The sequence below is a fragment of the Acipenser ruthenus genome, chromosome 15 (genome assembly GCF_902713425.1).
Source record: "Acipenser ruthenus chromosome 15, fAciRut3.2 maternal haplotype, whole genome shotgun sequence".
Classification (NCBI taxonomy): Eukaryota; Metazoa; Chordata; class Actinopteri; order Acipenseriformes; family Acipenseridae; genus Acipenser; species Acipenser ruthenus.
In genome coordinates this window covers 9,688,127-9,715,747 of record NC_081203.1, presented here as the reverse complement: position 1 = coordinate 9,715,747, position 27,621 = coordinate 9,688,127, and the positions used below count along the sequence as shown (strand labels likewise).

Genomic DNA, 27,621 nt, shown 5'->3' with positions numbered 1-27,621 from the left:
TTTGGGATTATAAAGCTTTGAGAATCTGTCAATTTTTGTAATCTGATAAAAGAGAAAAAATGGTAAATGTACTATAGAAATGTATATTCTATGTTGCCATGGAAACATAAAGATATACTGAAAATATATCCTTGTAATCTTCAAGTAAATATATAGGTACATGCCAACAATATAAATAGAATAATGTATGGGTCAGAACATATTATTGTGATTTGCATCACCCTATAGAATTAACTAATTTTGCTTCATAAAGTTGAATGAAACCTGCTGAATAATGTTACATTAATACACTGAATTAAATACCGCTTTGTAGTTTTCATATACTTAACGGAAAAACTGACACAAATTGAAAAATGTGACATTTTGAAATCTAACATACATGAAATACTGTACTACTATTATGGCTTCCGGTAGACTTTTGCAATATCATGTTGTAGTTTCTTTGATTACATGATGTTAAATAAAAGATTTTGTTCAGTCCTAGAATTCAAGGTGATGCCACACGCTTGGCCGCAGCTGTATGTGTTGAGTTGATTTTGGGCACTGATGCACGTGTGGTGCTTGGACCACACGGCTATACTATACCATCATGTGATCATTAGGGCACGCAACTTCTGAGAGTAACGTGTACATTAATTAACTTCTGACTTGACCCTCTCAGCATACCTTAATTCATTCAGGCGGCACTATTTTAATATACTCGAGTGCGTGCAACGCAATAAGGGCACTTCTTATTTCAATTCAGGATTTCTGCAAGCCTGTGAATCAAGCTACATCATGTCAGTACGATACAGGGTGTCCCACCTGAAAGTAGCCTCGTAAGTATTCCAGTTAGGTGTTGGCATTCAGTCCATGTCCACATCGGGGGTGACACTCCTGTATAAACCGCGTTGTAATAACGAGGATTCCTGTACATGTCTGTGCTGCTCCATCATGGGATTATGTTATTTATTATTTATTTGTACGTTGTAATACGTGTATTACTTACTGGGCTACTCTCAGTGGGACACCCTGTATAACCAATGCTGTTGCAAAGTGGATAGCTACCGATTTTATTTCAATGACCACATTTATTTTAAAATATTTTTTTTTAAATGGCAATGAAAAACAGTTTATGAGTATATGAGTATAATGGATACCCTTTTAAAAGGAAACTGATAACAGAAATGCAGTTTAATTTGAAATGCAGTAAGGTGAGTAATAAACTGACTCTGTTGTGATTGAGCAGTTGGTTCAAACAATTTAACAGCAAACGCCTGAGTTTTTCTGTATAATTCTGTGTAAATAAATATAAAACCATAAAGAGGGGCCAACAATATGATAATAATAGCAATAATAATATCAGTAATAAAACAAATTTGAATGAGATGGATGCAGTAATTTTTTTAATCGCTTGACAGCCCTAGTGATAACATATTCTGACCCATACATTATTCTATTTATATAGCCTTAACCCTAATCTACCCAAAATGTAAATTTAAATGTCAAGGTTCCAAACGTTTGAATTCAATAACCGCACAAAAAATACTGATGTTTTCTTTTTGTTTGCAATTTCATTCCTGCTTAGATGATTAGTGTCTATTATAAAGTGCCGTGCCAATGTACAGGTAGTGGACAAAAAAATGGAAACACCAATGTAAAGTCACTTAATAGGGCGTTGGGCCAATATGGTATCCCGCTCTGTGGAGTTCTCGGCTGACCGTTTTTGATGAAACTGGCTGCTCGTGCCCAAGGTTCAAATTTGCAGTCAATTGATCTGCAGTTGCTCGCCTGTTTTGCCTTGCACTTCGAATGAATGCACGGATATCACGATCCTGGAGTATGCGCTTCCGCCCACTGTTGCTCACTGCTGATGATGTCTTTCCCTCGGAGTTCCATGCCGACATTACCTTAGACACCGTTGCTCGTGAAACATCAGCAAGTTGAGCTGTCTTGGTCACTAAAGCTCCTGCCAAACGCGCCCCAACAATCACCCCTCTTTCAAAGTCACTGAGGTCTCCTTTTGCAGCCATGCTAACCATAATTATAGGCAACCAGGCCTGTCCAACATTTTTATACATGACCCTAAGCATGCTGGGATGTTATTTGCTTAATTAACGCATGAGCCACACCTGTGTGGAAGCCCTTGCTTTCAATATACTTGGTGTCCCTCATTTACCCAGGTGTTTCCATTTTTTTGTCCAATACCTGTAAGAATCAGTCTTACCTGGGCTGTCTCAGGAGCTGTGATCACGTAAGCACTTTGGCAACACAAAAAGCATACTTTGAAGTACAAAATAAAAATAAGACAAAAATACTAGTACTAACGGACACCGTCACATACACAACATACAATAACTTCAAAATTACCTTGAGAATACAAAACAACTGCAGAATCATATCCGCCGCAATTACATATTTCTTCATTTTAACCCTTCGTATTTGTGCTACGCAACTGTGGGTGCACTAAACACAATAGGAAGCAAAGAGCCCCGGTGAATAGTGAAGATACTTACCCGTCTTCTATTAGCATCGGTGTGCAGAGAGGCTCCAGGTCTTCAGACGCCACTAACTGAGTGACTAGAGACTGTGACTGAGGGTCCAGGCTGCGCGACTGCTGGGGCAGCAGGCCGGACTGTGCAGCGTAGCTCAAAAGGTGCGGCAGGTACTGGTAGTGCGAGGACACTGGCATCCCGATGTACTGGTCCCTGAGTGCAGTGGTGTATCCATTCAGCTCCACTGACCTACTGGAAAAGGCAAGTCCACACATGTTAGATTCTAGCCACCACTGTATCACTGAATTAGTTCATCTTACACAAACTTAGCTTATTACTAATAAACCACTTGGTTCACAATTGTGGACAGGGCTCTCTTATACATGGTTTCAAAAAGCTGACTGGCACTAAAACCAGATTTCAGTATGAATTTTACCCCAGTGCCAACTTTTTATTTTCTTTCTATTTAGTGCCATTCAGTTCTCTCCAGTGAGACTGCTGTATTATGCAGTGGATTTGTTACGGGGGCTAGACTGAAAGCACTAACCCTGAGCTGGATTCAATTCCTCCAGGGGCCTCTAGGCCTGCTGAATTAGCCCCATTCACTTTTCACTGGATTCGGCCCTATATCTAAATTGAAGCTTAACATCACTGTGAAGAGACAGGAGTTATTTGTGAACTGTACGTGTGCATATTGGTTAAGGGTGCTGAGCAGGGATAGGGCCGCAGGCTCTAGCTCGAAACATCTCAGTGCGACTCCCACCTTGATGATAGAGTGGAAACAGGTGACGGCTGGTTGCCCTCGGAAACCCCATTGCCTGGGGAGCTGTGATCACTGTCTCCATTATTACTCCAGGGTATGCTGGCCTCCTCCTCAAATTCTTGCCCAGTCATAATTCTCTCAATCTCCTCGTCTGTTATCTGCAAAACACAAAGAAAGAGTCCAATTCAACCCTGCTTCCTCCCCTTCTCTCAGGAGTAATTCAATTAAATAGGCTGGAGGAAAGGAAAAATCTAACTGGTGATTTTACAGCACTAGGAAGAACCTCCTAAGGTGTGTATTTTTCATCTGGTCATCAACATTGTACTCCAAAGACTGAACACTGTAAATACTTGTATTACATTAAATATAATTCCAGTCTACTAATTGTAGTTAATCTAATTGTAAATAATATTACCAAGTGCAGCAGTAAATATGTGCAAGCCTTGTAATTATGTGTTTTTCGCTTATGAAAAAAAAAGCAAACATTTTTGGCACGAATATCAAATTCCACTAACAATACATACTTTGTATATTGCAACAGGTCGCCAACATTTGTGGAGCAAAATAGGTTTTATGGGTGTGATTTGCCAAATATTTTGGTTGCAAATATTGATGGCTTTACAGTAGTTAATAAACAAATATTAACACTGCTGTCACTATACATTGATAATGCGACCCATTGTATGTAGCAAAAACTACTAATAGCTCTGTATACACAAAGGAATTCAAAATCTTTAAAGTATATTTTGAGACCCTGTGACAGGGAGGACTGGTTCAGCTACGCTGCTGCTTTGGTAAACAGGAAGGCTTTCCCAGAGTTGAGCAGATTGGGAGGTTCTGATTGGCTGCCTTCTTATGCCCGTTTAAGAAGGCAGCAGAGCGAAAGCTTGATGTGTTTACATCGAGGAGGAGAGCGTCCACTTCATGGCGAGAACTACTAGATGAAACCCTTGCACTCCAAAACGGTACTCGTGAAGGCGTTGCCCAGCCGAGCCGTCAGAAAGAGGCCGGCGTCGCCAGCAGGATGCCGGGACGGCACTAGGTCAGTTTAGGGGACTTGATCCCAAACTAGAGAGGTTTCGTAGTGTAGTAAGTCCTGGAGCAGGATGTCTCTTTCATTGAGGTAAACTTATTTTTAGCTTTGTTTTGTTTTCTTTATTATGTCCTGGGCTAGGATTACCATTATTGGTACCCGAGCGTCGGGCCTGTGTTGTTTAATAAATCTGTGCATCTGTGCGGCGTGTCAATACCCATTGCTCTGTGTCTGATTCAGTATCAACACCCACTGCTCTGTGTCTGATTCAGTATCAACACCCATTGCTCTATGTCTGATTCAGTATCAACACCCATTGCTCTGTGTCTGATTCAGTATCAACACCCACTGCTCTGTGTCTGATTCAGTATTACTCAGTATCAACACCCATTGCTCTATGTCTGATTCAGTATCAACACCCATTGCTCTGTGTCTGATTCAGTATCAACACCCACTGCTCTGTGTCTGATTCAGTATCAACACCCACTGCTCTGTGTCTGATTCAGTATCAACACCCACTGCTCTGTGTCTGATTCAGTATCAACACCCACTGCTCTGTGTCTGATTCAGTATCAACACCCACTGCTCTGTGTCTGATTCAGTATCAACACCCACTGCTCTGTGTCTGATTCAGTATCAACACCCACTGCTCTGTGTCTGATTCAGTATCAACACCCACTGCTCTGTGTCTGATTCAGTATCAACACCCACTGCTCTGTGTCTGATTCAGTATCAACACCCACTGCTCTGTGTCTGATTCAGTATCAACACCCATTGCTCTGTGTCTGATTCAGTATCAACACCCACTGCTCTGTGTCTGAGTCAGCATTACTCAGTATCAGCACCCAATGCTCTGTGTTTGATTCAGTATTACTCAGTATCAACACCCACTGCTCTGTGTCTGATTCATTATTACTCAGTGATGACCCACGTAGGTAACATCACCCTGTTACAGACCCCTTTCAATCCAGTTAGTACACTGCAGTTTATCTAAACAGAGTAGATTATATGAACCAGATGAAGAATATATACCCTAGGTCAGAGGGAAAGCCTTGTGCTCTGTAGCAATGTAACATGCAACTGAAAAAGATTGTAAATATGTATAACAGTTTGAAATTGAGTTGTTGTCCTGTATTACCTGGCTTTTAGAAGATACATACTGATGAGTCACTCAGCACATACATCAAAGGGAGCTGTTCACTTTCAATGAATTAGAGGCTGTTGTGTACAGACAAGTCACATGTTTCTTTAGTGTTTTCAGAATACAATGCTATTTAGACAAAAGGAAAAAAATGCCTTTGCCACTAGATTGTAGCTTCCACCCCAGTCAGCAGCACAAAGAACAATAAAACCTGTTTTATCTTGTGAAGCAACTGTCCCTGAAAAATCTCTACTGGTTTCTACACATTGGGGGTTAATGATTTTATTCCACGGGATGGGTCTCAGACACGGGGGTATTTGTATCTGCCGCAGATAGGATCCTTAAGATAGACTCCATTCACTGAGTTACGTTTTTCAAATGAATTTCATCAAGCACCAGGAGTGGTAATGGCCATTGATGGGTGAAGTGTTATTTAACGTGGTCACAGCAAAGCTGACAACATGTACAAGTTACCTGGACAGGTCCGATGCTTTTGTTTCTACCTCCTGGCATCCCATCTTCCCTGATTGCTGTAAAATAAAAAGGGAACAGGTAAGACAAGTTCCATAATGACTTATGATATTAAGATTTGAACCCATTTCTGAACTTCTGGAATCGTAGCTCCCAATGTTTCTTTTATAATTTCATATGAATGTTAGTTCATATTTGCTGGGTTTTATTTAGCTACACTTCAGCCACATGGGTACGTTTTATAAGATGGAAATGGAGAGTAATTGCTACTTAATTATTATTATTATTTTAATTTGTAACCCTGTTCAACAATCCATTATTCAGAAACAAAAGTGAAGATGATGGCTCCTTCTTGTACTTAGTATCTTATATAGGGCACTATAATACTTCTGCTTGTGAGAGCTTGGGTCCCTCTAGTGTTGATCAGAGTGAAGTCTCTACACAGAGTGATTCTCACTGCGCTGTAGTCACTCCAGAGGGGAGGACTGGAGCATGAGGTGCTTACTTGAGCAAGGCCACTTTCAGATAAGATAAGGACGTCTTCTAATGTATAATGTATATTAACACAAGCTGTCTTCCACGGTGTACCCCTATTTTAAGGTATACCAAGGTTAAAGCATAGTGTAGGAAAGCCTAGACAAGCAAGGTAACAAACAGGAAAGTGAAGCATAAGGGGACACTATTGTAGCCTATGGAAATAATATGAAAATTGAAACTGTTAAACTTTTAATGTGGTATCAAATCAAAATGAATATGTTGGCCTATAGTAATATCCATCTAGGTTAGGTGTTCTTCAGTTGTACAATTGAGAAGTTTCACAGAAAGACTACCCTACTAAGGTTAAGGAATCAATACATTTTAGCATCTTCTACTAAAAAATAATTACAAATGGGCATATACAGGGGTGAAATTCTCAAGAAAAAAGTGCAGGTTTGCACAGCTGGGTGTAAACATTAAAAAAAACTGAGTGCCAATGAATAAATACTTTTGAATTAGCATTTTTGGAGTTTTGCAAAAAAAAAAAAATGCTGAAATAAATAATTGTAGACATCTATTTCTTGCTACAAAAGACTTTTCCTAAAATTCTTTGTTTTCCAGGAATTTCGATAAATTATAAATTTCCATTGGGGTATGTAAACTTTTGACTACAACTGTAGACTATATATATATATATATATATATATATATATATATATATATATATATATATATATGCAACAAGGCCTGACGGGGTGTCCGTATATGTGGAATATATACAGACGCCTTGTTTTGTGGCATGAGAAGGGCATTACTGCATTTCTAATCGAGGCCAAACACTGAATTTTTAAGAAAAATAGGGCAAAACATGATTTATTTTTATTAAATATCCTTACGCCAATAAAGTAGTCCCATTTATAACTTTGAACTACACACTAAGTTAAGATGAGTAAATTAATTTAATCGAAACATGCAAAAGTAAGTACATCTTGATACTGTGTTGAGTTGCACATTGCCACTGAAAAGATCCGCCAGTGGGAGGAGTTGAGAAAACACCGAGTTCATTTTTTTCCCTTAGTTTTTTGTTTTGTCCTGAAAGAGCGATTATTATTTTTATGCTATTTTTGGTATTTTTTTCTGTTTTGCTAGCTTCCAGTTCATTTAATTGTTCTTCATCCAAATCGTCTACTTACTACTTTTGGGATTTTTTGGTAATCGGTCACTCAATTTCATAGTTACTAACTAGATGGCTACCGGTTCGTTAAATTCTGTGAGGCAGCGCAGTGATTTAGAATATGTGACAAGGCTCCAGCTGTCTGTATCCATCCAATATACGGACAGCTGAAACCTTGCTCGAACAATCATTGTTTGTTTCATGTTCCATTGCCAGACCTGGATTATAAATATATACATATATATTAAGGCTGTCAATTAATCACGGTTAATCTCGTGATTTAAAAAAATAAATAGTAGTTCATTTTGGTTTTAATTGCATATTTAATTGATACATCCACTGCATCAACTATAAGGCCTTACATCGTCTTGGACCTTCTTGTCTTCAAGATCTGCTGACCCCATATGTCCCTGGTCGTTCCCCGAGATTGGAAAATGCTAATCTTCCAATTGTCCCTAAAATGAGTTTGAACTGTCAGAGCCAGGGCATTTAGTTATAATGCCTCTCGTCTTTGGAACTTACTCCCGATTCATATCAGGAATGCCAGCACAATTGAATCTTTAAATCCAGTTTGAAAACATGTTTGTTTGGGTCTGTTTATTTGTAGCTGGATTATATGTTAGACACAGGCTTTTTTACATTTCTTTTGTAAAGCACCCTGGAATGCTTGCATGAAGAGCGCTATAAAGTGAAATTTGTATTGTATTATTATTATTATTATTATTATTATTATCATCATCCAAAAAACAACCCAGCATAAAAAAAGATTTCTGGATTTAATATTGTTGCCCCTTCTTTATAGTTTTATATTTATTTACACAGAATTCCAGCATTTGCTGTTAAATTGTTTGAACCAACTGCTAAAACACAATGGAGTCAGTTTATTACTCATCTTAATGTATTTCAAATCAGGCTGTATATTTTCTTATCAGTTTCCTTTAATATATATTGTTTATAATAATAATTATTATTTTATAAAAATGTATAGTAGTCATTAGACAGATCATAGGCATTGTTCTCTGTTTCATTGGCTTGCTGGCACATTATAGAACACTCTTTGACAAATCCATAAATGTTTCATATCAATTTGTAATCAATCTGTAGGTATGAGCATTTTGTGTTTAATGTAATTTAAACCACGTTAAAAGCTGTATATATTATATATATATATATATATATAGTGAGATAGTGTAGTCCTGGGGGAATGGGACTACATCTCCCAGAGGGGAACAGCCTTAGTTTGTTTAATTGTTTAATTTAATTTGATTAATTGTTTAATTAGTAATGATCCCCTGCACCTGGCTAGCATTGTAAATTAGAGCCAGGTGCAGGGTATTATTTAAGAAAAGCAGCCAGTGTGTTTGGGGCTGCTGTGTGAAGAGCCCGCTTGCGAGTGCGTGTAGGTGTACAAAGAGAAAGGTAGTGTGAAACCTTTGGAGGAGTGTGCTGTGTAACTTTGTGTTTGTTTTGTTTTCTTTGCCAACATGTAAACAGCTTAGCTGTCCTGTTTATAGTTTAGGTTCCTGTTTGGTGTTTTAGTTTAGTGCTCAAGCAAAGAGCTAGGTGTTTGTTTTGTTTATTTTGTTTTTGTATTTGTTTATTAAAAATTAGCGCGTAAACGCTGGAAAAACCTCAATTTCCTGTGTCCTGGGTCTGTTTTAAAGGGGCAACGAACCCAGGGGTGCGGTTCTGTTACAATATATATAATATATACACATACACATATATACACACACATATACACACACATACACACACACACACATACACAGACACACACACAGTATTTGTCAGGTTGAGATGAATTGATACGTTTTCAGGTCCCGGGAATGTATAGAGTGTCAGTGTGAGTGATGTAACAAAAGAATCATACCAAACGTAGCATCGCCTGTTTTATAGAGAACTACACACTAAGTTAAGCATTAATATACAAAACACGTTTTTATTCACTGATATGTAAATCTATACGTATGTATTTTAAAAAAATACCTGCAATAGGAGTCGAAATTCACTAATGAGAAGAATATTCTGTATAAAACAGGTGATTCTACGTTCAGTATGATTCTTTTGTTACATCACTCGCACTGCATTACACTGCATATAATAATAATAATAATAATAATAATCTTTATTTTATATAGCACCTTTCATAAAGGATTATCATAAAGCGCTTAAAGCAAGGGAAGACAAGTAACATAGCAATAAAACAAAACTCATGACCTATACAGAACTGGATACAAACTACTAACAACATTAAAAATCAGGAAAATAAAAACAACTAAGAATCTAAAAGAAAGCCAATTTAAATAAATGTGTTTTAAAAACAGACAGGGACTCGAATCTCGAGTTGGGGTGAGTTCCACAGCCTTGGTGCACAGGATGAGAAAGCCCTCTTCCCCCACTGTTCACAGCCTGGTTAAGGGAGCAGTTCAAAGACCAGCATCGGCAGACCGTAGAGCGCGACCGGGAGGGTAATTTGACAGCAGGTCAGAGATATAAGGAGGAGAAATTCCCCTATTGGCCTTAAAAGCAACAATAAAATTGTATAATCAATATGGAATTTGACCGGCAACCATTGTAGAGATTTTAATACCGGGGTTATATGTTCACTGGAGTGAGACCTGGTTAACACCCTAGCTGTTGAGTTTTGGACATACTGGAGTTTTTGGACAGTATTCTTTGACATCCCAGCAAGTACGGCAATGCAATAATCAAATCTGGAGGAAACAAAAGCATGTACAAGTTTTTCTGCATCAGACATTGACAAGACCGGGCGCAGTCGAGCAATGTTCCGAAGATGAAAAAAAGACAACTTGGTAATATTCCGAACGTGCGGCTCAAAAGTTAGACAAGGGTCAAAAATGACCCCCAAGTTTTTCAATTTCGAACAAAACTCAGCTAGTACCCCATCAATAGTCATGTTTCGACAACCCAAGGGACTTTTTTGACCTGAAAAAAGAAACAAAGACCAGGAGTCACAAATGATTAAAGGGGCATTCAGAACAGAAAATAGGAGGCACTTATTTACACTGAGAATTGTGAGGGTGTGGAACCAACTCCCCTGTAATGTTGTTGAAGCTGACACCCTGGGATCCTTCAAGAAGCTGCTTGATGAGATTCTGGGATCAACATGCTAATAACAACTAAACGAGCAAGATGGGCCGAATGGTCTCCTCTCGTTTGTAAACTTTCTTATGTTCTTATGTTAACTGGATTTACGCAATTGATGCAGAGTACCTAATAACATAACTTCAGTCTTGTCACTGTTTAACTGCAGAAAGTTGTGTTGCATCCAGAGCTTGATGTCAGCAATACTATTTGTGAGCACAGAAACAGCCAAGTCAATATCAGGTGTGGTTGCAGATAAATCTGGGTGTCATCGGCATTAATGTGAAAATTTACACCGTGACTTCCAAAAATGTGACCTATCAGAAGCAAATATATGCTAAATAGGATAGGTCCCAGTATGGAGCCCTGGGGAACACCAGAAGAAACCAACCCAGTAATAGACCTGAAACCGCCCAAAGAGACAAAATGCTTTCTGTCGTGGAGGTAATAATTAAACCAGCCTGGGGCTGTACCAGATAAGCCAAGCATGTTCTCCAGCCGGGCAAGGACAGTATTATGGTTCACAGTGTCAAAAGCAGCACTAAGGTCCAGTAAGACCAAAATAGAGAGGGCCCCAGAATCAGAAGCCCTCAGCAGATCACTGACAACCTTGACCAGAGCTGTTTCAGTGCTGTGCAGCTGTCTAAAACCTGACTGGAGTGGTTCATAAAGATTATTTAACACAAGATGATTATTTAATGTTGTGCCACAACACGTTCAAGTACTTTAGACAGGAAAGGCAGGTTTGAATTAGGCCTATAACTGCCCAGGTTATCAGTGGGAAGATTTGTTTTTTTCAATACTGGTGTGATAGCAGTAATTTTTAATGCAGAAGGCACATCTCTGGAGCTCAAGGACTCATTAATGATGTTAGTCACAAATGGACCAAGAGCCTGAAAACAAGAACGAACGAGGAAAGTAGGAATGGGGTCTAACAGGCAAGTAGTGGGCTTCATTTTATGAACCAATTCAGTAAGCCTACTGGGGGTGACATGAGGGAAATTAACCTGTGTAATGCCGGTAAAGACATGCTGGTGATAAAACAAAATAGGTGGAGTAAAGGCTTGGAATTGACGTCTGATATTGTCGATCTTAGCAATAAAAAATTCCAAAGAATCATTACATGGGGCTTGAGAAGCAGGTAATGCAGAAGAGCTACTCGGCTCTAGCAATCTGCTTATTGTAGAAAACAAAATTCTTGGATTGTCATGACCATTCTCAATAAGATTGGAGAAGTATGTTGATCTAGCAGAGGAGATAGCATCCCTATACTCCAGCAGCTGTTGTTTCCAGGCCTGCACATACACAGTTAGCCCAGAGTCCCTCCACTTACACTCAAGTTTACTGCAAGCAGCCTTCACAGAGCGCAGCTGATCTGTATACAAGGGTGAGCAGCGAGTATAGGACACAGTTCGAGTTTTTTCAGGGGCAGTATTATTGAGAATGATAGACAGATTGTTATTATAAAGTTTAACCATGTCTTCCAAAGCCACCCTTAACCCTGTAGTCCCCTCAGTAACCACTAGGGGGACATCAGGGAGTGCAGGTGCTATTGTTTCAGAAACTAGCATGGTCAACAGATCTCAAATTGCGAAAAGTCAATAATCATTTGAGATTTGGTGAAGAATAAGGCATTTCCAGGTCAAATTTAATGGCCATGTGATCCGAGATGCCTAAATCATGGATCAGTACGTCTGACCCTGGAACATGTCAAACAATTACTAAGTCTAGAATATGGCCCCTATTGTGCATGGGGGCATTTACTAGTTGAGAAAGGCCAAAACAGTCCAGGAGTGCTAAGAATTCACTCACCAGAGGAGATTCTGAGGAACCAACGTGTCTATTAAAATCTCCCATAATTAAGATCCTGGTAAATTTCAGAGACAACACTGATAATGACTCAGCAAATTCAGAGAGAAACAAATTGTTACGTTTAGGAGGTCAGTAAATTAAGACCATAACCAGAGGTTGGGGGGATGACATTTTAAAAATTAAATACTCAAATGACTGAAAATCAGAAATAGGAAATAAACAAGGATTAAGCTCCAAGTTATACACCACTGCCAGGCTGCCACCACGACCCATGGAGCGGGATTTATCATGAAGCCCAAACCAGAGCTGGCAACCTGATTCAGCAGGAGACAGGCATTTTGTTGATGCCAGGTTTCCGTCAGACAGAGAAAATCAAGATTACTGTCAATAATAAAGTCACTCAGTTACAGCTCCTTATTATTTAAGAAACGAGTATTAAATAAGGTTATTTTAAATGGTCTGAGTGAAAGCAAGTTCGAAATGTTAAGAAAAGTCTCGTTTGGGGCTCCCGAGTGGCGCATCCAGTAAAGGCGCTCCTCGCAGGATGTGCCCTATAGCCTGGAGATCGCAGGTTCGAATCCAGGCTATGTCACAGCTGACCGTGACCGAGAGTTCCTAGGGGGAGACGCACAATTGGCTGAGCGCTGCCCGGGTAGGGAGGGCTTAGGTCGGCAGGGGAATCCACGGCTCACCGCGCATCAGCGACCCCTGTGGCCGATAGGGCGCCTGTGGCTCTGCAGCGGAGCCGCCAGATCTGTGTTGTCCTCCGGCACTATAGGTCTGGTGGCATTGCTGTGGATCTGCAGTGCGAAAAATGACGGCTTGGAAGGAGCACGTTTCGGAGGACGCGTGTTCCAGCCTCCGTTTCCCGAGTCGGCGGGGGGGGGTGCGAGCGGTGAGCCGGGGATACAGATAATAATTGGGCATGCTAAATTGGGGTGAAAACCCGGGTAAAAATAATTGGCGACGACTAAAAAAAAAAGAAAAAGAAAAGTCTCGTTTTTCGCTATTTGGAGAAGACAGCTCGAGTCAATACCAACACGAGAGGCAGAAACACTTTTTGCCGACTACACCATATGGTAGAAACATGTGTTGTTGATGAAGTTGAAAACCTGGCGCCCCAAACTACGATACAGATATCTTGGTCTGCGTAGAAGTCCAAGATCACGGCAGATATTCATCACAAATTTTGACAGCGAACAAAGGTGATTGAACTGTCGCAGCTGAAAAGCAGAGGACCGTAGGAACATTATCAATTTATCCCGGTCAATCCAAGAATAAAAAGTCGTGTGCAATTTATAGGATAAGCCAGTGAACCAAGTCAATATGCTGATCAAGATAAATGTAGGCTGCTCGCTAGACAAGGCGAGTTCATGGGCAATGGGCAGTTCACAACCCAGGGACTTATCAGGCAAAGCCGCTGCCGATGAAAGACAGACAGATACAGGGGGAAGACAGTGGCACAGTGATCACACCAAGAAAACACACGGTCTGAAGTAAACAGGCAGCCCTCTCTCCAGGCCACGCAGGGGTAGCAGCAGCTCACAGCAACAGCAGATCTTGTCAAACACAGTCGCCATGGGTGATGGATGAGACAGAGCAAACACAGGCAGGCAAGGACAGTGGTGTAGCTTTTAGCTCAATGCAGGATACCGGTATGAAGAGCAGCCTTCCCTCAGCCTTGTTCTCGCGGCCCAGGTAAGCGGTGGACAGGCAAGATATCCGAAGTAGCCCTCCCTGAATGTTATTAAAATAAACAATCACCAAAAAAAAACTACTAGTACTTAAAAGCATGCCAGAGTAAGATAAGAAAAGAAAACTTCCATACATAAACAAAAGCGTTATAAAAATAAAAACTTATCACTGATATCACTGCCTCACATCAGCTGTGACAGAAAGAGACACTTATTGCAAGGTGGGAGTTTTTCTTCCCCAATCTCGCCCCTCCGTTAACAGGGGAAGTCAGGACCAGGAAGCAATCGGCACAGCGCACAAACAAACTAGATGCTGATAAAAGCCTGATGTATTACAAAAATAAGTTTAAAAAAGGAAACGTCAAGAAATAATAAAGACAAACGCACATTAAAAAAATGAATCTCCAAAGCCCTTTAATAACTTTTGAGTCGTTTAACGGATTTGTCTGAAATTTGGTATGCATTGTCCCTTGGGGTAGATCTCTTGATATGGAAAGTAGCGTTCCAGTTGCTTGTGTGGTTTTTGAGATACAGATAGTGAAATAATCACTATTTTTTGCAATTTTTTCCCTCACCAAGACGGTTTGGAATTTTAAACAGAATGTTTTCCACTGCTTGTAAAGGGGTGGGAGGGAAAGCACACACACACACAGTTGCATACAAAAGTATTTGGCAGTTAAAAAAATGAGAAAAACCACAAAGAAAGTGATTTCTATCATTTGTAACTGCCCAAATACTTCTGTGTGCGACTGTACATACATTGGTATATTTGACTAGTCAACTGGTCTGCAGTTTCGAGTGGTGTTATCTGTATACAGGTAAGCAGTTTGTGGAATATCTCCCACTGGTAGGATAAAGATAGCTGGGATACAAATCCACAGTCTCCCGTCTCTCATTGCCCCCCTCCCTGATTTAGGATTTATTTACCTTACAATGTGTTGAAGGTATTATCAGTGAACAGCAGAGGGCGCTCAATCACTTCTACAGAACATTCTACCTCAAATTTAACAATGCTGCACATGGCTAATAATCTAAACACACAACCTGTAATTAGTACAGTGCAATATCAGAATTTGGTTTTATTCAGGGCTTGGTTTTAAAATTTTCCTTAAGCATCATAAATTCAGAGAATAATTAAGTATTGAAAACTATACTGAATGCACATTTTAATAATTGCAGAACAAATAAACTCACTATACTTTTACCTCCTTGTGTAGTTTTAACAGCATATTCAGAATAAACTATGAGACAGCAATTCAGAATATGCATTTGAAGATTGAAGTTGATGGTAGAATTTTGAGTACATTTACTGAAATGACCTTTGTTTTGGTGACCGCACAGCAGGACAGTATACATTCTCATATTAATAGAGGACATTCACATCTAATTCTCACAGGAAGGGGTCTAATACATCATCTAACACCACAAAACAGCACCCTTAAAACATTACACTGCTGACTTATATTGTGTTTCGCCTGATATTGCCATCACTGCTGATCACACTACTGCAGATTAATCATCGCTTGATGGTGCAGCAGCACAGCAAATCATTTCCATTCAGATCCTTCAGCAGTGAGCCTGTGATATAAGCTTGGAGCTCAGGCTAAGGTGATTTAACCAACCGGCTTCTGTTATAACAGCACACTGATGCAATCTTACAACTTTGGTAAGTGTTTGCTCGTATGAACAGGGTAAAAGATTGAAAACTGTAACCAGCCTCTAATGTTTGTATATATGTTTGCTATTAGTACAGGGCTGGTTTAATAGCTGTAGATATTTTCAGGACACACAGAGCAGATGAATCTGGGAGACTGCAGTATAAGCGTTCTATTCCTTGTCTAGTGCATTCTGCAGTTGTGCTGGGGTTTGTAAGCAAGGAGATCCGAGCCTGATACGCTGTTCTAGTTCAATTGAGGCTTTTGAGCCAGTCTGATCCAGATTGGAATCTGCCTTGCTCTGCCTTGTGGGGCACTTTGTGCAGGTCAAACACAAAGGCAAGCAACTTAGCAACTGCTGACTTCCATTTGCCCACACAACAATGCTAAACAGTCGACTTTGGGATAGAAGTAAGCTACATGATTTAAAACGTTGTGCAATACAACATTGGGAAGACTAAAGAATGCAACCCAGACCAGCTAATGCTCTCTACCACAGTGAAAGAGGACCCCTAATATTTGTAGGAGGGAGTGTATATTGCACCCCCATAAGCCAGACAAAGGCATATTTCAACTGGAATTAATCATTATTAACTGCTTGGTAATTTCAATGCACATGAATGTCAGCGTGGCTTTGACAGGTAACATCAATACATTGCTTTCTATGGTGAGGAGAGATCCCAGTGGAATATTTTTGTCTTAGATTTCTCCTGCTTTAAGACTCAAGGAAGCCACTTGAAATGTCAGAATACTGTACTATAAAGAGGATGCACAGCAATTTCATTGCAGGATGGCATTCTGTCATGCCACTGGAGACCAAATCCATTGTGCTAATTATGCAGCAGCCTGTCATCCACATACAATGAACGACTTCCAGTGGAGAGACGACTTCAAACCTAATGTCTTCATTTCCAGCTTGAACCGGTACAGCCTGAGCCATTTGATCTAGGGTTCAAAAGGCTTTAAAAAGGGAGTACCCAAGATCTAGTTAAATACACAAACAACAACAGCTAGTGCCTGTGAGTGTATCTGGAAGAGATTCCATCCATTACTATAAACACGCAGTCTAATATCTGAATCAACTAACAAAAACACTAGCAGGACATGAGGGGAAACAATTAAGAGGGAAACAAAACTAGAATTCATTAGATTTAGTATCTTCATTGTATGGAATGCTATTTGTGTGGGTTCACATTGCATGTCTGGCTCAGGACCACAAAGGAAACAGACATTTACAACAAAGAACGAGCCTGCCAGCTCTAGGCTCATCCCTTAGGCTACACTGTATCCCCATAGTTTAATAGTTCTGTTTTATCAAAGAAAAGCTGCAATTTAAGGAATTTAAAGAACCTGGCTTTGTGGATGATACACATCAACACTGCTGGAATAGTATCAACCCTTTCAACATACCATGTCAAAGGGCAAACTGCATTTATCAATAAATACAAATGTTATTATTACTAAACTAGTACACAGCTTTGGAGTAACAGTTTAGAAATGATCAATACAGTGCTGCACCCAAATACTAGAGGCCTGTTTCCTCTGGATTTGAATTTTATTCAGTGATGTTAATAAAACATCCCTCAGGGAAAACACCAGGGGAGTTTCTGTAGAGTTTACAGGGCAGAGAAGGTGCTGTTTGAGCATTACAATAGACCCTAATATGGTCATATCTACGAATAAGTTAGCAGAGTTAGCTTTTTGGACTGCAGTACTGGTTTGACATTTTGAGTTAAAGCAATCCATATTAACATACATGACAAATTAATTATGTGACAATTCTATGGTAACTGTGCAGATCATTTACAACTTTCCCAGTATTTTTTTTCAAAGAGTTGTTAGTGTTCAAATATCTTTAGTATGGTACAGGTTACGATTAGGAATCACTAATCTGAACAGGGTCCAATATCACTTGTTTAGTGAGATTCTACTGTTCTATAATAGTAGTTGAAGAGTTAATAAATACTGGTATATCAATATAAATGGCAAAAATATATATTTAAACTACTTACGTTGCGTTTACACTGCCACCTTGGACCTAAGCCAACTCAGGTCCAACTGATCGCGGAGATTCTTATCATTTTTCACGTAGCGTTTACACAGCGGTTGTGCCCTGAGCTGGCTTAGGTCCGAATGCACGCGCATACCATCTAAATTACAATACGTGCTCGGTGACGTCATAACGACCACTGAAGGGATGACAGGTTTTCCCCTCCCCACACTACAAAGGCAGAAGAGGCAGAGTGGTATTATAAACAAACAATACAGTGTCATGTTCAAATTGCTTGTAATTATTCAAAACATTTCCTTCTTTTTTTTAAAAATTACTAAAACAATCATTATTTAAAACTTTGAACATAACATGTAAAACACAATTGTGTAACAGATAATCAAAAAGTGCAGAGAGGGGGTTGCACAGATCTTTTGCCAGACCTGCAGCTATTTCTCGGTATATATGTTTATTTTGTGTTTCCGCATAGTGCACTCCGGATTTGAGTTTCACCCCACAACGCTATGACAGCTCTGCTTTCTTGCTCTCCCCAGTTCATGCCGCGGTTATCAGAAACAAACAAACAAACAAACAAACAAAAAAAACATTTGTAGAAAAAAAAAAACTAAAAAAAAAACTATTCCGTGTTTTTAAGCTAATCATTGGTACAATCAAAATATTTATTTAAATAACAATAAAAACAAATGACAAAAAATGTGTTTGAAACTAAACCAATAACTAGGTGGTTTACAATAAAATAACTGGGAAAAACAAAAAGGTTTTGTATAAAATTATTTTTGACAGCATTTTTTTAAATAATTCTCACCGATATAATCAAATATTACATTTTTGTTTCTTTGGCGTCCACCACCATCTGCACCTGTTTAACAAAGCAAAAAAGTTATCGTCAAAAGTTTACGTAGCCCAATGTATGGATATTTGGGGTATGTACACTTTTGACGACAACTTAATAATGAAACGTAGATATTTACAAATACTCCCCAATATAAACAGTTAATAAATTCAAATATTCAGGACACTTGTGTCTCAAGTTGTTCTTCTCTTTTTGTGACGCTGCAACGGCAGCTTCTTCCTGTTTAGATTCCGTGGGGAGGAGCCGAGCGGCACTCACATCGTGTGTGAGCCGCCCTAAAGTCTGGTGAGTTTACACTGCCTTTCGGACTGACCTAAGCTGGCACTGAGCCACGTCTTTGGTTGGCCATTTTTAGGACAGCTGAGAGTTGGCTGTGTGCGTTTACACTGCAGAAAAAAGACCTGAGACAGCCCAAAGCGATCCTAAAAACGGCCAGTGTAAACACACCATTAGCTATGGGTTGTTTGTAGGGATTTAAATGTTTTAATCAATAACTTCTCGAATGTATTATGCAATAAATCATGCTAGATCTTGATTACGTACTGAGTGATTTTCTATTTCAACCTGCAGAATTTCTAATCAGCTGTAATCAGTCTTCTGCATATCAAACGTCAGGAAATAAATCTTTGTTTTTGCATAGCAACCTTATCTCTGTCTTATCTGAATAAAAAAAAAAAACCCAGCAAATTCAAGGTGTGCTTATTCTCAGTTAAAGATGAAAAATAAGACTGGGATTAAATGTGTAGCAAGAAAAATAAGAGATTGTGGAGGATCCCTCACGTTTACATTTTCAATGCTGTTTTGTAATTTTGGGGATCTAAAAAGATCTTTAATGTAATTTGTGGCCTAGAAGCACACTTGCACAGATAACCAGTCAGACAGTAAACACATGTATTTATTATTTACTGCATTTATATAGTGCTTTTATACAGAAGTATCATAAAGCACTGTACAGTACATACAAGAAGTTGGCTATATTTCTCAAATGGTAAAAAGATACTTTAGTAACTTCCCAAATATGAGTCTCAAATGACAGCTCAGGATCAAATATGACTCCCAAACTCTTAATTTCTAATTTAAGTTTTGATAAGAGACTGCAAGGGTCAAGCTCATGTAATCCCACATTACCTTTTAGTTGATTCTGTGAACCCACTAGCATAACCTCGGTTTTATCTGAATTCAACATTAGTCAATTCTGTGACATCCAATGCTTGACATGGGATCCCTTTTCATATTTTCATATACAATTTCAAAACAATCAATCCAAAATATAATGCAAATCTTATAAGACTAAGCGTTGACTTGCAGCTAGTTTGAACACTGTCGAGATAAGACACGTGTGGATTTTTTGAAGCATTTTACTGCATAAGGGAATCCACCTCGACTACATCAATCACTTCTTTTCAGGAGGAATCTTAGAATAAGCACAGGTGGGTGGATGATGCAATCCAAAGTGATGAGACCCTTAGTTTCTTAGAAGTGTTACTTTATATTTCATAAGATACAACAGGATTTAAAAAGACATGAAAAAAAATCTCAATCTCAACATTTCCACTGAAGTTAAGTGTTTCCAATCAGCACTCATTTATCTGCCTCTCATTAACCCCTTGTAACAGATTGATTGTATTATAATGTTTCCTAAAAGCAGCGCTCTCATTTATCGATCTGGGGAGCCTGTGGCAGGAGGGGCGGGTAAACAAGTGCCCGACTCTATCGGTTATCCTGGTCTGCCTGTGCAATAGTTAAAAAAGTTATTGTGCAGCTGTGGACATGGCGCTTATTAAAATAGCACATCTCTGTTTGAAACCCTTAAGCCATCTGAAACATGACCTTGTCTGAAAGTGGTGGAGTAGACAAAGACCTTTCTCTCCTGTCAAGCAGCACAAAGGGACTTCTACTCACAGATGACTTTCAGAATGAATCCTGTCGTGGAGACACATCTCAGGGATGGCCATGATATCACCTCTGTCACAAACATTCCTCTTTAGACAGGCATGTAAAATGACAGTGTACTAATGGAGCAAAATATAAACCATTTTCTGGATCTAATCTCATCTCATAATCTTGACCTGCAAAACATACTACATTAAAAAATATATATTATTCATATACAAATTTTCCCTTCTTTTTACATTTTATTTTGGATGAATTTTTAAATCAATGTGGATTATTCAGTAAACCAGATCTAATGAATCATTTTGTGTTGTAAGTATGTTAATTTAAATTTAAGATGATTTGCATATTTCCTGACATGAATCTGAACTAACCCTTTTGGTACCCCTTTCTAATCCAGTTTGAATACAAACATGAAGTAAATGCAGAATGCATGTATTTTAAATGTTTTATTTGCACAAGAATCCAAACTGTTACTGAATGTTAATTATGTTGCTGCTATGCTTATTTTAAATAAAAATAAAAAATGAGCCGAACATAATTGATATTTATGGATGTTTTTATAGGCACGTGAACTTTAACAGCTTTTGTAATTGGGTACTTCTTTAACTATAAAGACAGCAGTGACATCATTAAAATGCAAAGCTAGCCACGCTCTCAAGAACTCCAGTACTGCTTGGTAAAAATGACTGGAACAGCTACTCTCGTCATAAAACAAGCATTCTTCTCCTAAATAAATAGCAGACTTTGCCCTAAATAAACAGCAGACTTTGTAAGGTATAATCAGTGGGAAGATACTGATCTCTGAGCAGAAACACCTGGGGTTAAAACAATCATAGCCTGGCCATGACCCTTTCAGAAAGCTTACTGGCTTCATGCTTCACAGAAGAGTGAGAGATACACTAATCACCTCAGATGTGAAAGCTCCTTGCAAGAAGGGCAATTACATTTAAACACTGTGCTACCAAGGCTTGATTCTCAAAGCTCTACACTCTGAATCATTACTGAAGTCACCAAGGGCTTGTAAGTAGTCTAATGTTGTTTTAAAGACAATGGATAAAGTTCCTGGCACTTCGTGTGTCGCAGTTCGCTGCGATCAGACCTTGTGATCCACAGCAAGGGACGAGGATTCAGCAGTTTATATTTCAAACTCTTACATAAGACTGTCTGGTTAGCTAATATTACAAATTAGCAAGATGGCCTCACGTTTCATGTCTTAATAGGTAACAAAGCCAATTCATTGTCAGTATCAGTACTGCTAATCCTGCTCTCTATTTCTGAGCTTACCAAAAAAACAGCTTGTGACAGGGAGGACCCTTTCACTGGTGCGCTGCTGCTTAGTGGGCAGGAGGGCTTGTCCAGAGCTGAGCTGATCAGGAGGTCCTGATTGGCTGAGGGAGCGTGCCCGGGGAGCCTACGCCTGTTTAAGAACACAGCAGCACCAGTGTTTGAGGCTACTGCATTGCTATAGGCATACAGACAGGCGCTGAGCGAATGCTTGCTGTATTTACATCAAGGAGGAGAGTGTCCGCTCCGCAGGACAACTACTATGAAACCCTTCAACTGCAAGATGGCCTGTGAAGGCGCTGCCCAGCCAGGACCATCAGGAAGACACAGAGGCCAGAGCTTTGGTTAATTTAGGGGATTGATCCCAAACTAAGTATAGAGAGGTTTCGCAGTGTAGTAGGTTCCTGGAGCGGAACATCTCTTTTAGTGAGGCTAGCACTCGCCTTGTGTGGCAAACCTTTAATTTTAGCTTTGTTATGTTTTCTCTTCTTTATTAAGTCTGGTGCTAGGATTACCATTGTTGGTACCCGAGCGTCGGGTCTGTGTTATTAAATCTGCCACCTGTACAGCGTGTCAAAACCAACTGCCCTGTGTCTGATTCAGCATTACTCAGTATCAACACTCACTGCTCTGTGTCTGATTCAGTATTATTCAGTATCAACACCCACTGCTCTGTGTCTGATTCAGTATTACTCAGTAACAACACCAACTGCTCTGTGTCTGTTTCAGTATTACTCAGTATCAACACCCACTGCTCTGTGTCTGATTCAGTATTACTCAGTATAAACACCCACTGCTCTGTGTCTGATTCAGTATTATTCAATATCAACACCCACTGCTCTATGTCTGATTCAGTATTACTCAGTATCAACACCCACTGCTCTGTGTCTGATTCAGTATTATTCAGTATCAACACCCAATGCTCTGTGTCTGATTCAGTATTACTCAGTATCAACACCCACTGCTCTGTGTCTGATTCAGTATTATTCAGTATCAACACCCACTGCTCTGTGTCTGATTCAGCATTACTCAGTATCAACACCCACTGCTCTGTGTCTGATTCAGTATTACTCAGTATCAACACCCACTGCTCTGTCTGATTCAGTATTATTCAGTGACGACCCATGTAGGTATTTTCAGCAGCATTCTTATTCAGCACCACATCTTATCCACAAACATCTTACCAAAAATAACTGATATACTGTAAATCAACAAAACTAACAGGTCACCAGAACATCAAATCACTATTAAGGTGAATTGGAGCCTCAAGCCCAATGAAAACCGACTCTTCATTATAGTATTTCCCAACCTTGCCTGTGGTATTGTAAACACAGAATGTCATTGTTAAATCAGATTGTTGGTCCAATCCTGGTCCCACTCAGGTTTTAATAAGATGAGATTTGAATTATTCACAAAAAATAACCGGTGGTATTTTAGTGGGGGTTGTAGTACACCAAACCCAATATAAATTGGATCTCACAAAAAATGACTGTTGTTACAGTGTTTCTACAGTACTCTATAATGCCTTATTAAGGAATTTAAATCTATTAGGCATGAATAAAGTGTTAATGAGGGGAAAATGAGCTACTCCAGAGTGTTGTATGTGCACCAGGATGCAGTGCACATTGAAAATATATAAGCAGGCCCTTGTCCCCGAGGGGTGCAGTTTGGAACCACTGGATGCATCAACAATAACGGTCTCTCGTTACCTTTCCGGTTCATTCCCATCTGTAAACACTTGAGCAGCCGGCAGTACTGGCATCTGTTCCGCTGCTTGCGTGACATCTCGCAGTTCTTGTCCCGGCTGCAGCGGTACACCCGCTTGTTGCAGATGCTGCGCTTGAAGAACCCCTTGCACCCCTCGCATGAGATGATGCCATAGTGCAGCCCTGTGGCTCGGTCCCCACAGATAAGGCAGGTTCGATCAGCACGGTCATCTGAAAAGAAGAAAGAAAAGCGCTTGATTGAACTCCTTGGCTGGCTCTCTTTATATACAGGGAAGAGACTCCATATACGCTAGTCAATAGTGAGGTCATTCCTGAAGCTGAATTACTGAGTAACTTATATAGATTTCTGTGTTTAAAAATCAGGTAGGAACTGGTTTTATATTTAAAGCAGTACCATACATTCATGTGTGTAACGTGTAGAGAGATTCGTAATGCTAAGGCTACGTTTACTGTCACATAGAGATCAACAGCATGGGCTGATAGAGGGTATTTATTACAGCGTAAGATGCTACTGTAAATATTGTTTTCAAATGAAAGTCCTTTAAAAAGTTTATTCGACAGAGCTTTAAAAAAGAAAAAATCTCCATACATTATTTTCAAGTGAAAATAGCACACAAATTATTACATTACTTCAAGCACTAGAAACTGTCACATTAAATTGGGAGACTGAGGCATATTTTAACATCCTCATCATGACAGGACAGGGCTGAAGAGCAGCTGAACTAGATTCTATCAACGACTAATACATTTAATAGGCAGAATTGCCAGAAAGAATGGAACAACAATAAGAGGCTCAAGTGACTAACATTAGTTTGCTTTGATCTGCATGTATTCCACACTGCAGTTAGGCTTGAACAGAGAAGTACATACATTTTTTTCTGAATCTGGTGGCTCCCATAAAAAAATAAATAAAGCTGAAACAAGATATGGTATATGCTACTAAATAAGTAAAAGGTGCCAGTATTTGGTAAGCCTCACTGCACAGCTCTTAGCGTCTGTGTGATTATTATTATATTATATTATTTATTTCTTAGCAGACGCCCTTATCCAGGGCGACTTACATTTGTTACAAGATATCACATTATTTTTACATACAATTACCCATTTATACAGTTGGGTTTTTACTGGAGCAATTTTAGGTAAAGTACCTTGCTCAAGGGTACAGCAGCAGTGTCCCCTACCAGGGATTGAACCCACAACCCTCCGGTCAAGAGTCCAGACCCCTAACCACTACGCCACACTGCTGCCCAGTGATCTTGAGCAGAAATCCTTCACATCCAAGAGGCCAGAAATAGTAATGTTGTCAGCCCTCTGTTTGCTTGTTTAGATCAGAACAGCTTGAACACAAAAGCAAGGTTCAATGTAAAGACATGCTGAGATGCAGAAATAAAAAGACTGGAATCACAAGAAGGGTTAGAATGGGGCTCCCCTCAGGCGAGCCGTGCTGTCTTGATATTTGTCAGGAAATCAATGAAATGAAATACTGGAAATCAGGGCGGGCTTGGAGACACTAAACACAAACAGATGCAAGATCATTTGAAAGTTCAGGGACAGGGTTTATGCTGGAATGAAAAGTAAGGAATAGTCACTTAAAATAGCACACTGAATTACACAGTATTACAGACCTTGGTTTCCAAATAGACCACACAAGTATAAGGCAACTATATACAAACAGCTCTCATTTAAAAAAAAGGTTACAATTGGCAGAGCAGGCAAGTGCATCCCCACGCCCCATATTAAAATTCTAGAATGTTCTCCAAAAATTCTGGAACAGCCTTGTTCATGTTGTGCTTTCAGAGAATGACAAATAAATGCCTTTCAAATTTCACCTTAAACAGTTAACAGTCAAATATTATTTATTTCACTTTTTCAATCCTGTAATCACTGTTCTGTAAGATTACAAATATTTTTGTACTGCAGTTGACTTTAGTTTTAAGAACTTCTGTTGCACTATTTATCACTGCTTTACACGGGCCTTTATAAGGACGATGTTTTCACTTTAAATACAGTGAGAAATAAAAGACTGAAATAAAATGCATTTTGAGTCAGTCCTTTACTGTTCAACAGTTAGGTAAGCTAATTTCATTAATAAAACTCCCATTCTGCGGTAAAAAGCAGGGTTCTTTTATTTTAGAAAGTGTAAAACAACATTTTAAAATAACCATAAGATAAAAAAGAAAATCTGTTTTGATATGCTCCTATTAGAACAGATTATTGTTTACCACCCACCCCCACTTCCCATTTGATTATCTGCATTCATCTAAGATTTCATTAGTGACATTTTCATATACATGCAGAAGGAACTTATTCATGAGCACTACAAGGGAATCTTTCTTTATTCTGTGGACATGAAATCTAACGCAATCTGCCGGCTGAAAATGCAGTCACCTAGGTAACAGCTCACAAAATACAGCACACAATTTAGGGTAAAAAACTGCTTCAAATCTTAAATAGTATAATTCCTACCTTCATTTACCAGATGAAAAACGCAAATCTTAAATAAATAATCCCTACCTTCATTTACCAGATGAAAAAACGCACATTTTAAGTAACATAATCCCTACCTTCATTTACCAGATGAAAAAACGCACATTTTAAGTAACATAATCCCTGCCTTCATTTACCAGATGAAGAAGCGCAAATTTTAAATAACATAATCCCTACCTTCATTTACCAGAAGACACGCACATTTTAAACAGCATAATCCCTGCCTTCATTTACCAGATGAAAAAATGCAACACTGGGTGAGTATTAGCTAAGGCCTCTTAAATTTCCTTTTCTTGTCCTATCTAAATTGATGGGGACTAAACTCAATCTAAACCCTACCCCCACCCTGTCATAAATCCCTAACAGATGGGAAGATACCATGGTTACCATGAATAGCAGAGCTTTGCAAGCCTTTGCACTGCAAGAATGCAGTTCTATCCAATTTACCACATTCATGCTTCAGTAAATCGCCAAGGGTTATAAAAACACACACATATATATATATATGCTCATAATTATGATATCATCTAAACTGTTTTTTGACAGCAGACCAATGAGACGTTATACAGTATACGCCACGATAGAAGTCCCTCGATATACGATTATCATGTGGCCTGAATATTGTCCTCAAGTCTAAATGCAAATCGTCATAATTAAATGATTAGCCTTTGCCATAAATATTAGGTCATGAAAATAAAGAATCTTTGAAGAGCAATACTTATTTGAACAGAGTGATTTAAGAAGGCTGTATAACAATAAACCTTGGTGACTTACTATAGGATCGCAGACTATCTCTCCCCCCTCTACTTTAAAGTCAAACTGCTAGTTTTAAGCCCAATTAGATAACTGCAGAAGCACAGCTACTGGCTCCTGCTCTGAATACCCCTAAAGGATTTCTCAGTGACCCCTCTCAGGAGCCACCCTTGCCTAATGGTCACTGACTCCTGACCTTTGGTATTTGTCACCCCCTCTAATTAATGCAAGCCTGTTGAATAAGAATGCTGGCTTCAGCAGGCTTGCACTTGAGTTAGCAATGACCTTTACATTCCCCCTGCTTTTCATTTTATGAGAAATAGTTTTGTGGTGGGACAGACCTCATCTGCTTCTGGGGGATGTGTCAACAACATGCCAAAAACAACAAACTGTTCTTACACCTCTCACTTAGATGGGGATGGGTTGTTTTTTATTGGAGTTTGAGATATTTGTCAAAACATCAGCCAATTACTTATGTTTCATTTTGTGCTACTACATAGTGTCTAAAAGACTGCATTTACAGTAATCTCTTGAGAGGAATTAATAAAGCTGTTACTTCAGTGTAAATGGTTGTTCAATTGTTTAACGCCAGTAAAGATGTAACTTATTTGCAATTAACATGATCATTGATTACTGTTCTGTCACCGTCTCACAAACCTTATTAAATCCTGCCTTTAAAGTGTATAACTTGAACAGTTTTTTTAAGCAGAATTATTTGCGCTGGTGCAAAGATTGAGCTTTTCTCAATGGAAAGTAAGAGCAATGGAAAGTAAGTGCAAAGATTTAAAACCAGGGTCTCTTATTTCCC

General features: G+C 39.2%; 1 protein-coding gene across 5 annotated transcripts in view; it reads right to left on the bottom strand.

Moving 5' to 3' along the window:
- LOC117422123 (nuclear receptor subfamily 6 group A member 1-like) overlaps positions 1 to 27,621 on the bottom strand; it is a 216,344-nt gene that overhangs the window by 11,595 nt on the left and 177,128 nt on the right. For 3 of the 5 annotated variants that reach the window (XM_058987154.1, XM_058987150.1, XM_058987151.1), the window contains 4 exons: positions 23,556 to 23,783; positions 5,886 to 5,941; positions 3,238 to 3,395; positions 2,496 to 2,726 (listed from right to left, as the gene is read on the bottom strand). In XM_058987154.1, coding sequence (XP_058843137.1) covers positions 2,496 to 2,726; positions 3,238 to 3,395; positions 5,886 to 5,941; positions 23,556 to 23,783 — 673 coding nt within the window. The remainder of the gene's footprint in view (positions 1 to 2,495; positions 2,727 to 3,237; positions 3,396 to 5,885; positions 5,942 to 23,555; positions 23,784 to 27,621) is intronic. The other 2 variants (XM_058987152.1, XM_058987153.1) reach the window with 1 other exon arrangement.